The sequence below is a fragment of the Phyllostomus discolor genome, chromosome 12, assembly GCF_004126475.2.
Source record: "Phyllostomus discolor isolate MPI-MPIP mPhyDis1 chromosome 12, mPhyDis1.pri.v3, whole genome shotgun sequence".
NCBI lineage: Eukaryota > Metazoa > Chordata > Mammalia > Chiroptera > Phyllostomidae > Phyllostomus > Phyllostomus discolor.
The window spans coordinates 17,547,063-17,560,100 of NC_040914.2; the positions used below are offsets into that span (position 1 = coordinate 17,547,063).

General features: G+C 41.5%; 2 protein-coding genes across 4 annotated transcripts in view; both read right to left on the reverse strand.

The window, feature by feature from the left end:
* The window catches only part of LOC114511468 (zinc finger protein 260-like), an 87,220-nt gene that overhangs the window by 44,268 nt on the left and 29,914 nt on the right, over positions 1 to 13,038 (reverse strand). The gene's annotated exons all lie outside the window — the stretch shown is intronic.
* The window catches only part of LOC114511180 (zinc finger protein 530-like), a 61,580-nt gene that overhangs the window by 44,268 nt on the left and 4,274 nt on the right, over positions 1 to 13,038 (reverse strand). Inside the window, exon 3 of one of the 3 annotated variants that reach the window (XM_028529720.2) lies at positions 6,476 to 8,778. The exons of the other annotated variants lie outside the window; for them this stretch is intronic. Within the exon in view, the coding sequence (XP_028385521.2) occupies positions 6,887 to 8,778 (1,892 nt within the window). The 3' untranslated portion in view covers positions 6,476 to 6,886. Of the gene's footprint in view, positions 1 to 6,475; positions 8,779 to 13,038 lie in introns of those variants that run through there. 3 annotated transcript variants of the gene reach the window in all.

Consider the following 13,038-nt stretch of genomic DNA (forward strand, 5'->3'; position numbering starts at 1 on the left):
GGCAGCAGCAAAGCATCCCCTGAAATTCGTCCACCCCAGGGTGTCTCCCTGACAATTGGCCCAACTTAAGGGTGATGATCATGAAAAAAAAAAATGCCTCATTTTTCTTTACAATGTCACTGGCCTCAATATAAACTCAAGGACAGAAAAGTCAGGCCTGTAACTGGATCTCTGAATTGTAACACTACTGTCCAACTAGATTTGTTTTTGCAAAAATGAAGGCAAATGGAAGAAATGCCTTATACTCAGATGTTCGTGACTCTTTACCAACACAGGGATTAAGAAAGTCTTATAGAATGTTTGTTGCCATAAAGAGAGATGACTTAGAGAACACCTTCCTCACAGCCCTGGTAAGAGGCTGGGCTATGTTTCTAGAGATTCAAACAAAACCCATGGTGAGTGCAGAACAGCCTGCTCCCGCTCACTCCCCTGCTGCTTCCCAAAAGCAGCTGCAGCTGTTTCATTTCTCTGTTTGCAACACAGAACTGCCAGCTCCTGCCCAGGCTTACAGTCCTGCTACTACCAGAAGTGGAACTCAGTAACACCCAAACCCAAACATGTCACCTCTGAGGGAAGCAGCAAACAGGGAGCCTGGTTAAGAATTATTCACGTATGTGTTCCCTCTGCTAAGTAGTAAGAAGCGAGGAAAATTCTGGAGCCAGTGCAACAGGAAAACTGAGACAAGAAAATTAAACAAAGTCAAAAAGTTTGAGCAACTTACAGCCAGCAGGTGAATCACAAGACCCAATCTCCCCTAACCAGAGACACTTGAGCATAAATGGTTCATAACTCCCCTCCCTGACCAGAGAATACACAGCTCCAATCTCCCTGGTCTGGAAAATAGAGAACTGAGATCAAATGTCATTTGTGCCAGCTAACCTAAGGACACATGAATTCAGGGGGGCAAGTAACAATAAACCCCATTAAAGCTAGCCAGACTCAAGATAAAAGTAAACCACCATAGCACACCAAAAATATTCCCAAACTTTCCCCTAAGACTGTCACAAGCCAAATAGAAATAAAAAGCTCTCAGGACAAAGGCTCAGGGCTGGCTGGTTCTGAAGCACATCCATGCCCCTTCCCTGGCATGAACTTTGTACTTCCTCCTAAACTCTGTCCCCATGAGACTTGCAGCCACTGGCATCTTGACTCCAAACTACCCTTTGAAAATGTCTGCAAGGCTTCCTTTTCTGACTTTCCTGTGACCTGAAAGCAGCCTTGCTGTGGCTCACTCCTTTCTTACAACTTTTCTAAGAAGCCAAAGCAGAGCACCACCTAGTCTCCTGTTACTTCCTCTACCCTAAGTCCTTCCTTGGTTGCACTGTCCCCACCTTCTTAAACATACCCTGAACAATTGCGTGGACTCCTGTTGTGAAATCTTTCCTGCACAAAGTCAAAACCCCACACACTACAGGCTGCCTGAGGGAGATCTGCTGCACGTTGATTCCTTCCTGTAACAATTTGACTGTGGGTACCATTTGAGAATCAGCTTCAAATGCAAAGTGCCTCAGTCAGACCATGGGATGAATGATCATGACCATCTATTTCACTGTGCATGAGCTTTCAAAACACCTTGCACATCCTGATGCTATCGGGTCTCCTTCGGAAACCTGTTCCATCCCAAGAGCCCCCATGACATAAGACCAGAAAAATGGGATTACATTACACTACAAAACAAGGGCTATTTGAATTATCAAATGACTGGACTTTTTCAACTGATAAAGAAGGTTAATACTGGAGACTAAAATGAAAAGTGGCAGTACATTGTGCAAAATATAGAGAAAAAGTATTAAAACTTGATTCCAATATGAAAAAAAATTATATTTCATGAAACAAGAAAGGTCAGACATGAGAAATTCTAACATGCTCCTTTGTTGTTTTGCTGTCCTTTTGTTATAAAAAAAACTGCCAAAACTACTATCAGATTAGCTAGAACATAGGATCAGACATTTAGCAGAGATACAGACATAGCAAGTGCACATCTGAGAAAAGACTCATCATAAATCCTCAGAAACATAATTACGAAACAACAGTGCAATAGCAGTACACAGTTAAAAAAAAAAGTTTACATCAACATTTGACTGACCAAACCAAATATTCTGTAGGATGTGGAGGAATGGAACCTCTCACACAATGCTGGAAGAATGCAAAAAGGTACAATCAATCAGTTTAGATAAAAAATTGCTAATTTCTATAACTTAAGCACTCAGCTGACCTATGACTCAGACTATGCACTGAGTTATGGACAAAGGTAAATGAAACTTATGTCTATGTAAAGAATTATAACAAATATTTAGCCTTGGCTGGTGTGTCTCAGTGGATTTAGTGCCAACCTACAAAACAAGTGGTAACTGGTTCATTCCCAGTCAGGTCACAAGCCTTGGTTGTGGGCCAGGTCCCCAGTTGGGGGCACATGACAGGTAACCACACATTGATGTTTCTCCCCCTCTCTTTCTCCCTCCTTTCCCCTCTCTCTAAAAATAAAGATATTAAAACAAGAAGAAAAACATTGTACCAGCTTAATTTTAAATGGTCAAAAATTAGAAATAACCAAAATGAATGTATAAACGCATAGTGCTACCTTCAAAGATGAGAATATTTCTAACTTCTAGCCACAATACAGGTGTAGGTAGATGCATTTTGCTGCCTTACACAACTGAAAGGACAAATTTAAAAACAAAAAAAAAATAAACCAGAATTGTCAAAAATTGAACTGTATGGAAGTCTGACAACCAAGGAGTTAAGAATATTCATCCAGAGCAGTAGAAGGGGCAGAAACAGGCAGCTGGGGTGGAGATAACTGTTGCAGTTGCAGACTGTGTGAGCAAGGCTCTGGATGGCAGAATGAAGGTCCAACATTTGTGTGCAGATAAACCAGGAGGAACAACTGGAGGGCAACACAGACCACACAATCAAGGGTTCCAATCTGGGAAACTAAAGCCTCAAAACTTCTGGCCGCAAAAACCTGTGGATGTCGCAGTGGTGAGAGTAACTCCCAGTCTCATAGGACAGTCCAGTGGAAGGACGCATGATGCCCTAGAATGTACACACACACACCCAACTGGGAGTCAGTACCAAAAGGGCACAATTTGCAGGTGGGTATTGGGGAAAGGAACTGAAAGTGGAGAGAGAGCCAAGCAAGCCACATTGCTCCCTCTCAGACCCTTCTGTCATATATAGCAATTACAACATGGTGAGGTGTGTTACTCTGCCCTGGTGATAACTAAGGCCCTGTTCCTTACCATGTAAGACCAGTACCAAGAAAAAGAAATATAGCCCAAATGAAAGAACACATCAAAGCTCCAGAAAAACAACTAAGCAATGAGGCAATAGTTAACCCACAAGATGCAGAGTTCAAAACACTGGTAATCAGGATGCTCACAGAAAAGACTGAGTATGGTTCCAAAAGAGAGGAAGAAGTGAAGCCTGTGAAAAGTGAAATAAAGAAAGATATGCAGGGAAACAACAGTGAGGGGAAGAAAACTGAGACTCAACAATTTGAAACAATGAAAAAATAAACATTCAACTGGAACAGTAGGAAAAACAGGATTCAAAAAAATGAGGAACAGGCATAGGAACCTGTGGGACAACTTTAAATGTTCCACTGACCGAATCACAGAGGTGACAGAAGAGGAAGAGCAAGAAATTGAAAACTTATTTGTAAAGGAGGAAAACTTCCCCAATCTGGCCAAGGAGATAGACTTCCAAGAAGTCCAGGAAGCTCAGAGAGTCCCAAAGATATTGGACCCAAAGAGGAACACACCATGACACATCAGAATTAAATTATCCAAGATTAAAGATAAGAAGAGAATCCTAAAAGCAGCCAGAGAAAAGCAGAAACTTACCTATTGAGTTCCCACAACACTATCAGCTGATTTGTCAAAGCAAACCTTACAGATAAGAAGGGGCTGGAAAGAAGTATTCGAATTCATGAAAGGAATTTGTGACCAATATCCAAGATTACTCTATCCAGCAAAGCTCTCATTTAGAATGGAATGGCAGACAAAGTGCTTCTCAGATAAGGTGAAGTTGAAGGAGTTCCTCATCACCAAACCCTTATTATATGAAATATTCAAGTGAGTTATCTAAGGGAAAAAGATAAAAACTATGCACAGTAAAATGACAACAGACTCACAAGTATCACAAACTGAACCTAAAAACAAAACAAAGAAAACACCTAGAACAGGAACAGAATTAGAGAAATGGAGGTCACATGGAGGGTTATCAGTGGGGACAGGGAGGGAGTACAATGGGGGAAAAGGTACAGGGAATAAGAAGCATAAATGTTAAGTACAAAATAGACAGAGGGGGCTAAAAATAGTATAGTAACTGGAGAAGACAAAGAACTTATATGTATGACCCATGGACATGATCTAAGGGGGAGAGGGAATGCTGAAGAGATTTGGGTACAGGGCAGAGGGGGAGAAAAGGAAGAAAAAAATAGTACATCTGTAATAGCATAATCAAAAAATATACAGTAAAAAATAATTCTCAGCAAAAAGAGATGAATCACTAATATATCATTAATAAATCTCCAAATATATATGCAATGTATAAGGTAGTAGAATGTTAGTCACGTCATCTAAAATGAAGAAATTGCATAGCTATCTATTAGAATGGAATGGAAATGATTGTTTATTTCCAGAGCTGTGAGGGGTAGGAGAGATTAAAATGGCCATGAGGTAAATTCCCAGAGACAGTAATGGTCAGTACTATGACAATGGTGATGGTTTGAATGTCATGATAAGTGAAGACTGATCAACCATTATACTTGAAATATGATGTTTACTAATTGTAACATTTCAAAAGTGGATCAAAAATTTTAAAATGTGTACATGCATCTCATTTTGAAAATAGGGTTAACAACTCTACATTCAATCCATGTTCTCATGTGCTCTGAGTGGCATGTTCCCTAACAGCATATAAAGCAAAAAATAAAAAACTCACTGAAAGCAACAACACTGCTGGCTGGGTCAAAATAGCTACACCCCTGAAAACAGATTCACTTTTTCTTCATTTTTCTTTCTACCAGGGTACCAGTGGCTCTGACATGGACATCTTGGACATGACAGAAATCCAAAAACTTTTTAAAATTTTTTATTCATTTTAGAGAGAAACTGAAAGTGGGGGAGAGAAGAAGAGGGAGAAAAGAGGTGGGAGGGTGGCAGAGAAAAATCTGGATTTGTAGTTCTACTACATGTGAATTCATTTCTTGCTTCTTGTATGTGTCCTAACCAAGAATTGAAATCAGAACCTTGACATGTCAGGATGATACTCTAATCAACTAAGCAATCTGGCAGGGCCACAAAATCTTTTGATTATATTCAGTGACAATGACTGAATCAACAGAGATGAATATTCCTGCAGATCCTGCCTTTTGTGTACACACTGATCCTGCAGTCTCAGAAACGTTTCTGGATGCATGCTGAGAAAATGCATATTCTGTCTAGGTGCCTCAGTCTCCTCCAGTACCTGACATAGAAGTGTTTCTCTTGCAATCACAGTTTCCTTCCCCTCTGTGGTGCTACCACTTGACCATTCACCATGGAATTGGAAACATTTTGACACATGACACTTTACAAGGCTCAGGCCGGAGATTCCCTGCAATAATATTGCCATCCATTACAAGAATAAAATTCATGCTCCCAGGCACATTGAGGTTATCACAGCTATCCATTCCTTGCAGTGATCTCCATGTCTTCCGAAACTCACAGCACTGAGGCTTCCCATATAAACTACAAAGTGCACAGTCTTGCCTGGGAACACATGAGCAAGAATGCAAGTCTGGCAAAATCACTGAGTTGATTTCTGCACCAAACTGTCCCATGGAGACAGAAAAAGTTGACACACACATAAAAGTTCTTCACGTCTTGATGCTTGTGGGGCCCAAAACTCTGTAAACTACAGCACACAATAAGTAGAGCACCCAAGATTAAAGAAGACCTGGGAAATAGTCCTCCATTATTTTACCAAGTCAAGGGAGATCAGCTTGGCAGTTCCTGCAATGGTGATCTGCACACTCAAAAAGGATCTCTGGTTATGTAAAAATGAGCATGTCCCACAAAAATGCAGTCCTCCTACAAGCTGACATCTGAATTCAGATGATGTTTTCTGGGCCAAAATTGAGTCAGGTCACTGCACCAAGTAGTAAGAGTACAAGGAAAAGAGAATGAAAAACCTAGGCTACTCTTAATTTTCTCCAATAAATCACACAACAGTTACCTTTTCTGGCCACATCAACCAACCATGATGACTCATGGAATCTCTTAGAACATTATAGGCGGTACACAGGATATACCTTCAACAGAAATATGCAGTGATGAGGATCTGGCAAACTACCTGGGTAAATCAAGAAAGTGCAACATGGACACACAGGCTTCACATATGAAAGGTTATCATGGGAACCTCCTTACTGTTGGTGCTTGGCTGTATGAGATTTCATTCAGACAAGGCTTCACAGAATTCCCTGTTACTGTTACCATGAAAGTAAAATCCTGAACATGTCCCAACATCTAAGACCTTCTGCACATTCACTGTACTAACAAGGCCTTTCTCCTGTGTGAAATCTCTCATGATAGCGCAGGCTAATTTTACTGCGATAAGATTTTCCCACATTCACTGTACTCATAAGGCTTTTCTCCTGTGTGAAATTTCTGATGATAATGTAGGCTAGAGCTACTGTGGTAAGATTTCCCACACTCACCACATTCAAAGGTTTTTCTCCTGTGTGAAGAATCTGATGATAATGAAGGCCAGTTTTACTGTGATAAAATTTCCCACATTCACTACACTCATAAGGCCTTTTTCCTGAATGAAAACTCTGATGACAATGAAGGACAGTTTTACTGTGATAAGATTTCCCACATTCACTGCAATCATAAGGCTTTTATTCTGTGTGCATATTCTGATGATATTGTAAGCCAGCACGACTTCGGTAAGATTTCCCACATTTACTGCACTCATAAGGCCTTTCTCCTGTGTGAAAACTCTGATGACAACGAAGGCCAGTTTTACTGTGGTAAGATTTACCACAGTCACTGCACACATAAGGCTTTTCTCCTGTATGAATATTCTGATGACAACGAAGTTCATTCTTTCGGAAGAAAGATTTCTCACATTCACTGCACTCATAAGGCCTTTCTCCAGTGTGAAGTCTCTGATGACAACGAAGTGCACTCTTTTGAAAAAAGGATTTCCCACATTCACTACACTCATAAGGCCTTTCTCCAGTATGAACTCTCTGATGACAAAGAAGTGCATTCTTTCGGAAGAAAGATTTCCCACATTCACCGCACTCATAAGGCCTTTCTCCAGTGTGAAGACTCTTATGAGAGAGAAGTCCAGTTTTACTCTGATAAGATTTCCCACATTCACTGCATTCATAAGGTGTTTCCCCAGAGTGAACTCTCTGATGAGAAAGAAGGTGATCACTTCTGGTAAAAGATTTCCCACATTCGCTGCACGCATAAGGCCTTTCCCCTGTGTGAACTCTTTGATGATAATGGAAGTGAGTGCCTTTGGTGAAAGATTTTCCACACTCACTGCATTCATAAGATCTTTCTCCAGTGTGAAGTCTTTGATGACAATGAAGTGCATTCTTTCGGAAGAAAGATTTCCCACATTCACTACACTCAAAAGGCCGTTCTCCTGTGTGAAAACTCTGATGAGAGTGAAGACCAGGTTTACTGCGATAGGATTTACCACATTCACTGCATTGATAAGGCCTTTCTCCAGTGTGAACCCTCTGATGACAATGAAGTGAATTCTTTCGGAAAAAAGATTTCCCACAATCACTGCATTCATAAGGCCTTTCTCCAGTGTGAAGTCTCTGATGAGAGAGAAGGATATCGCTTCTGGTAAAAGATTTCCCACATTCACTGCACACATAAGGCCTCTCCCCTGTGTGAACTCTCTGATGACAATGGAAGCGAGTGCTATCGGTGAAAGATTTCCCACATTCACTACATTTATGAGACCTTTCTCCAGTGTGAATTTTCTCATGCAAATAAAGGCTACTTCTTGTTTTGAAAGTCTTCCCACATACACTGCACTGATAGGGCCTTTCTCCAGTGTGAACTGTCTGATGACAACGAAGTTGAGACAATTTTTTAAAAGATTTCCCACATTCACTGCACTGATGGGGCTTTTCTCCACTGGGAACTCTCTGACAATAACAAAAGCTAGAAATTCTGAACACATTTTTTCCACCATCATGGCACACAAAACACTGTCTTCCAGTATGGACACCCTTCTTTTGAACATAGGTGTGGTTCCAGCCAATGGCCGTTTTAGACTCACTCAGGGTGAAATGATTTTCTCTGCTTTGAATAGTGTCTCCAGTTGGTGAGATTTTATTTGGCCTGATCCTGGTGTGAGTACCCTCTTGGAGATGTTCTGACTTGGTAAGGATGTCCTGTCCAACCTCCCCACAGGTAAAAAACTTCTGGGACATACTGCCATTGCAGCCCTCTGCAAGTACGATCCTGTCCCCACCTATTCTGAAAGGCTTCTCTTTCACATGGTGCTCTTGCTGCTGGTGACACTTTGTATTGAAGCAAAATCGTTTTGCACATGCCCCACACCGCAATGATTTCTGGCTGTGTTGTGTTTCCTGCTCTTCAGTCACATGGAAAATGTATCTCAGCACTGGCCCACAACTCTCACATGGGTGGCTCTTCTGGGAAGACAAAGGCACCTTGGGATTCTCTTCCTCTACCACTCTTACAGAAATGTTTTGTTCAATCAGTTCTTCCACGTCCTTTGTTCCACAGCAGCAACCTGAACAAAAGGAAACACTGGTGAAGTATATGTCGACCTTATGAGGAAGGAATATCCTCAGCATAAATGGTCAGCTCTCACAGCTAGGCATGATTGTATGAAGTCATTTTGAAGAGATGTGAGTTACACACTGAAGAAATGGCTGTTATACATTACTTGGTCAAAAAGCATGCCAGTGTTGGTGACCTTACCAAGAAATAGACACGAGTTAGGATGAAACACGAAGTAGACAGTCAGGGTCTACTACTACTCTTCCACAAATGGCTTCCTCAGCCTTTCCCGCTGATGAGGTGAGCCTGTGTAGAACAATTGGAATGAGCTGAACCTCATCTAGATCAGTTGTGAACATTATTAAAGCCTGTAATATTCAAGGGCAGTGTAATATATGTGTGTACTCCAAGGGTCTGTAAGCATAGACCAAAGTTAGAATGAAGTAAAAAAAAATAAAACAAAACAAAACCTGTAATAGAAAGAGTTGAAGCCCTGGTTGGTGTGCCTCAATGGAACGAGCACCAGACTGCAAACGGAAAGGTTGCTGATTCTATTCCTAGTCAGGCCACATGCCTGGGTTGCAGACCAGGCCCCCAGTTGGGGGCACACGAGAGGCAATCGATCAATGTACCTGTCACACATCACTTGTTTCTCTGTCTCTCTTTCTCCCTCTTTCCCCCTCTCTCTAAAAATAAATACAATCTTAAAAAAAGAGAAATAATTGAGCAGCAAAGTTTAGATAGGTAAAGATTACCTGTGGGCTGGAAATCTGACTAGAAATGATAACTCAGAACTGAATCTTTGACACTTTGTCAACAAAAAACACACATAAGTAGAATAGGGTAAGGAACTGGCAATGGTAACAAAATACTAATCAACAAAATGGGTTCCTAGTTATGACTTTAGAAAAGCCCATGTGCCAGACCCTCTCCAACACCCCTTCACCAAAACATGACAGCCTCTGTGCCCACTCTGGCATGAATAGAATTGTGTTTTTCCTGCAATGCAGAAATGAAACATCCCCTTAAATCTCAGTGGAGCTATTACATGGAATACAGATGACATAAATTGAAAGAGAAGAACTGAAGAGATGGGTGGGCAACACTGTGGTAGAACAAGAAAGCACAAGAGACCACAGAGAAAAGGTCTATGTGAGTGACTTCAGCAAGATAAACAAATAAGAAATAGAATTCTCCGTTCTCCACAAGTAGATGGCTATCCTGAAACAAAATCAATCCTGGAGGAGGAGAATACAAATCTAATTAAGACAAATAGAAAATCAGACTTGACCAGTTAGCTCAGATGGTTAGAGCAGTGATCCCCAACCCTGGCCATGGATTCATACCACTCCACAGCCTGTTAGGAACCGAGCTGTAACTGAAGATTCCCCTAAGGACAGGGGTCCTCCTGTCTCCTCCCTGTCCCTTTGAATTGGGTGAGCAAGAAGCTCAGTTGAACTGCACTTCCCATTTCCCCTCCCCTCAACCCCCTACACTCCCGTGCCACCCACCCCACCTTCCAGTATAAAGGTTCCCAGGGCCAAAAAGGTTGGAGATGCTGGGATAGTGCATCTACCTGCTAAGCCAAGATTGTGGGTTCAATCCCTGGTCAAGGCACATACAAGAAGCAACCAGTGATGCATAAATAATTGGAACAACAAAGTGATGTTTTTCCTCCTTTTCATTGTCACTCTAAAATCAATTAACAAACAAACAAACAAACAAACAAACACAAAAGACAAGCAGCAAAGCAATGTGCAAAAAACACAGAAGACCACAGAAAAGACAGCAAAGATGGGTTAACAAACAAGTTTGAATGTACCAAGGGTCAAAAACAAGGGTCACAGTTACTTCAATCAACTACTGTGATTACACTCAGGTTGGCCTTAATGCACTATTCTGTGAAAAACACAGGAAATTTTTGTTCTTAGGAAACAGAGAAGGCCTTGTAACATCTGTGAACTCCACATGGTTTATAAAGCAGAGGACCCTACAGAGTTCCTCAGCATAAAACCCAAAACACATCCCTTTGTCCACAACCTAGTCCAGGAAGAACCAAAAATTCAGTGCCATCAAAGACTTCAAAACCCTTGACTGTCATTGAAAAGAAATGCTGCCAAAGCAACAGTTGATCTGCACATTTTTTTCTTATTCTGACCTCACCTCATGTAGCATAAAGGAGACTAGGTTGGTGGGACTTGTCTGAGACTGAGACACAACACCAACTCAGGCGACCCTGAAATCCACATGTAGATGAATCTATCCCTCTAGCCAGAATTAGTCCATAAAATGGAAAGGAGTTACTGCTTCAGCAAATGCATAGACATTAATAGAGGTTTAAAAGAATACTAAAAACAAGGACATGACCAAGAGAACATAATAATTTCCTAGTGATCGATAACAAACAAATGGATTTCAATGTACAGCCTGATAAGAAATCCAAAATATTTACTTTCAAAAATATCCATGAGCCACCAGACAATGCAAAGGCAACCAAGTTAAAGAAGAAACCAGCATGACAACAATAGGAGAATATCAGGTACACATAAAAAAATTAAATAATAAAACAGCACTGATTGGTGTGTCACAGTGGATTGAGCACCGACCTGTGGACAGAAAAGCTCTCAGTTTGATTCCCAGTCAGGGCACATGCCTGGATTGAGGGCCAAATCCTTAGTAGGGGCCATATAAGAGGCAAACACACACTGATGTTTCTCCCCCTCTTAATTTCCTTCTCTCCTAATTTCCCTTGATGTTGCCCCCCTTAATTTCCCTCTCTCTAACAAATAAATAAAATCTCTAATTGAACCAAAGAAAAAAGAAATGAAGTCGTAACGAGGTGGCTCAGTCAGCTGGAGCATAATCTTGAACATCCAAAAGGTTGTGGGTTTGATTCTAGGTCAGGGTACACAAATAGGTAGCTGGTTGGGTCCAAGGTTGGGGCATATATAGGAAGCAACTAAGTGATTTTTCTCTCACATCCATGATTCTCCCTCTCACCCCATTTGCCCTCTCTTTCTAAAATTAATATAAATGTCCTCAGGTCAGGATTAAAAAGTAAATAAAGAAATTAAGAAGGGGAACTCTTAACTTCTGGCCAAGAGGGAGGCATAGGTAGACACACTGTGCCTCCTTGCACAACCAAAGGAAGGACAACAACAATTTAAAACCAAAAAACAACCAGAACTGACAGAAAATCGAACTGTATGGAAGCACAATAACCAAGGAGTTAAAGAAGACACACTCATCCAGACCAGTAAGTGGGGCAGAGACAACTCCCCAGCAAGGCAACAGCTGGATGACCCAGTACCGGATTGTGGAGCTGGGGTGCAAGGCTACAGCTGGCCAGCAAAGCTACAGTGGTGGCTGGTGGAGCAAGTGGTTGTACATTCGCACACAGATAAACCGGAGGAACAACTGGGGAGCAAGACAGACTGTGCAACTCAGACCTCTAGCACTGGGAAATAAAGCCTCAAACCACTGATTGAAACACCTGTGGGGGTGGCAGCAGCAATGGGAGAAACTCCCAACCTCACAGGAAAGTTCAGTGGAGAGACCCACAGGGTCCTATAATGTACACAAGCCAACCCACCCGGGAATCAGCACCAGAAGGGCCCAATTTGCTTGTGGGAAGTGGGAACAGTGACTAATATCTGTCAGAGAGCGCCATTGTTCCTTCTCTGGCCTCTTCCTCACATACAGTGTCACAACGCAGCAACAGGGGTTACTCCTCCCAGGTGAATGCTTAAGGCTCCACTCCTCACTACATAACAGATGCATCAAGACAAAAAAAAATGGCCCACATGAAGAACAGATCAAAGCTCGAGAAAAAATACAACTAAGCAATGAAGAGATGGCCAACCTATCACATGCACAGTTCAAACCACTGGTAATCAGGATGCTCAGACTTGGCTGAATTTGGTCACAAACTAGATGAAAAAAATGAAGGCTAGGCTAAGTGAAATAAAGGAAAATGTACAGAGAACCCATAGTGTTGGGAAGGAGACTGGGACTCAAATCAACAGTGTGGACCAGAAGGAAGAAAGAAACATCCAATCAGAAAAGAATGAAGCAACAAGAATTCAAAAAAATGAGGAGAGGCTTAGGAACTTCCAGGACATCTCTAAACGTTACAGCATCTAAATTACAGAGGTACCAGAAGGAGAAGAAGAAAAGCGACAAGTCAAAAAGTTATTTGAACAAATAATAAAGGAGAACTTCCCCAATCTGGCAAAGGAAATAGACTTCCAGGGAGTCCATGACACTCAAG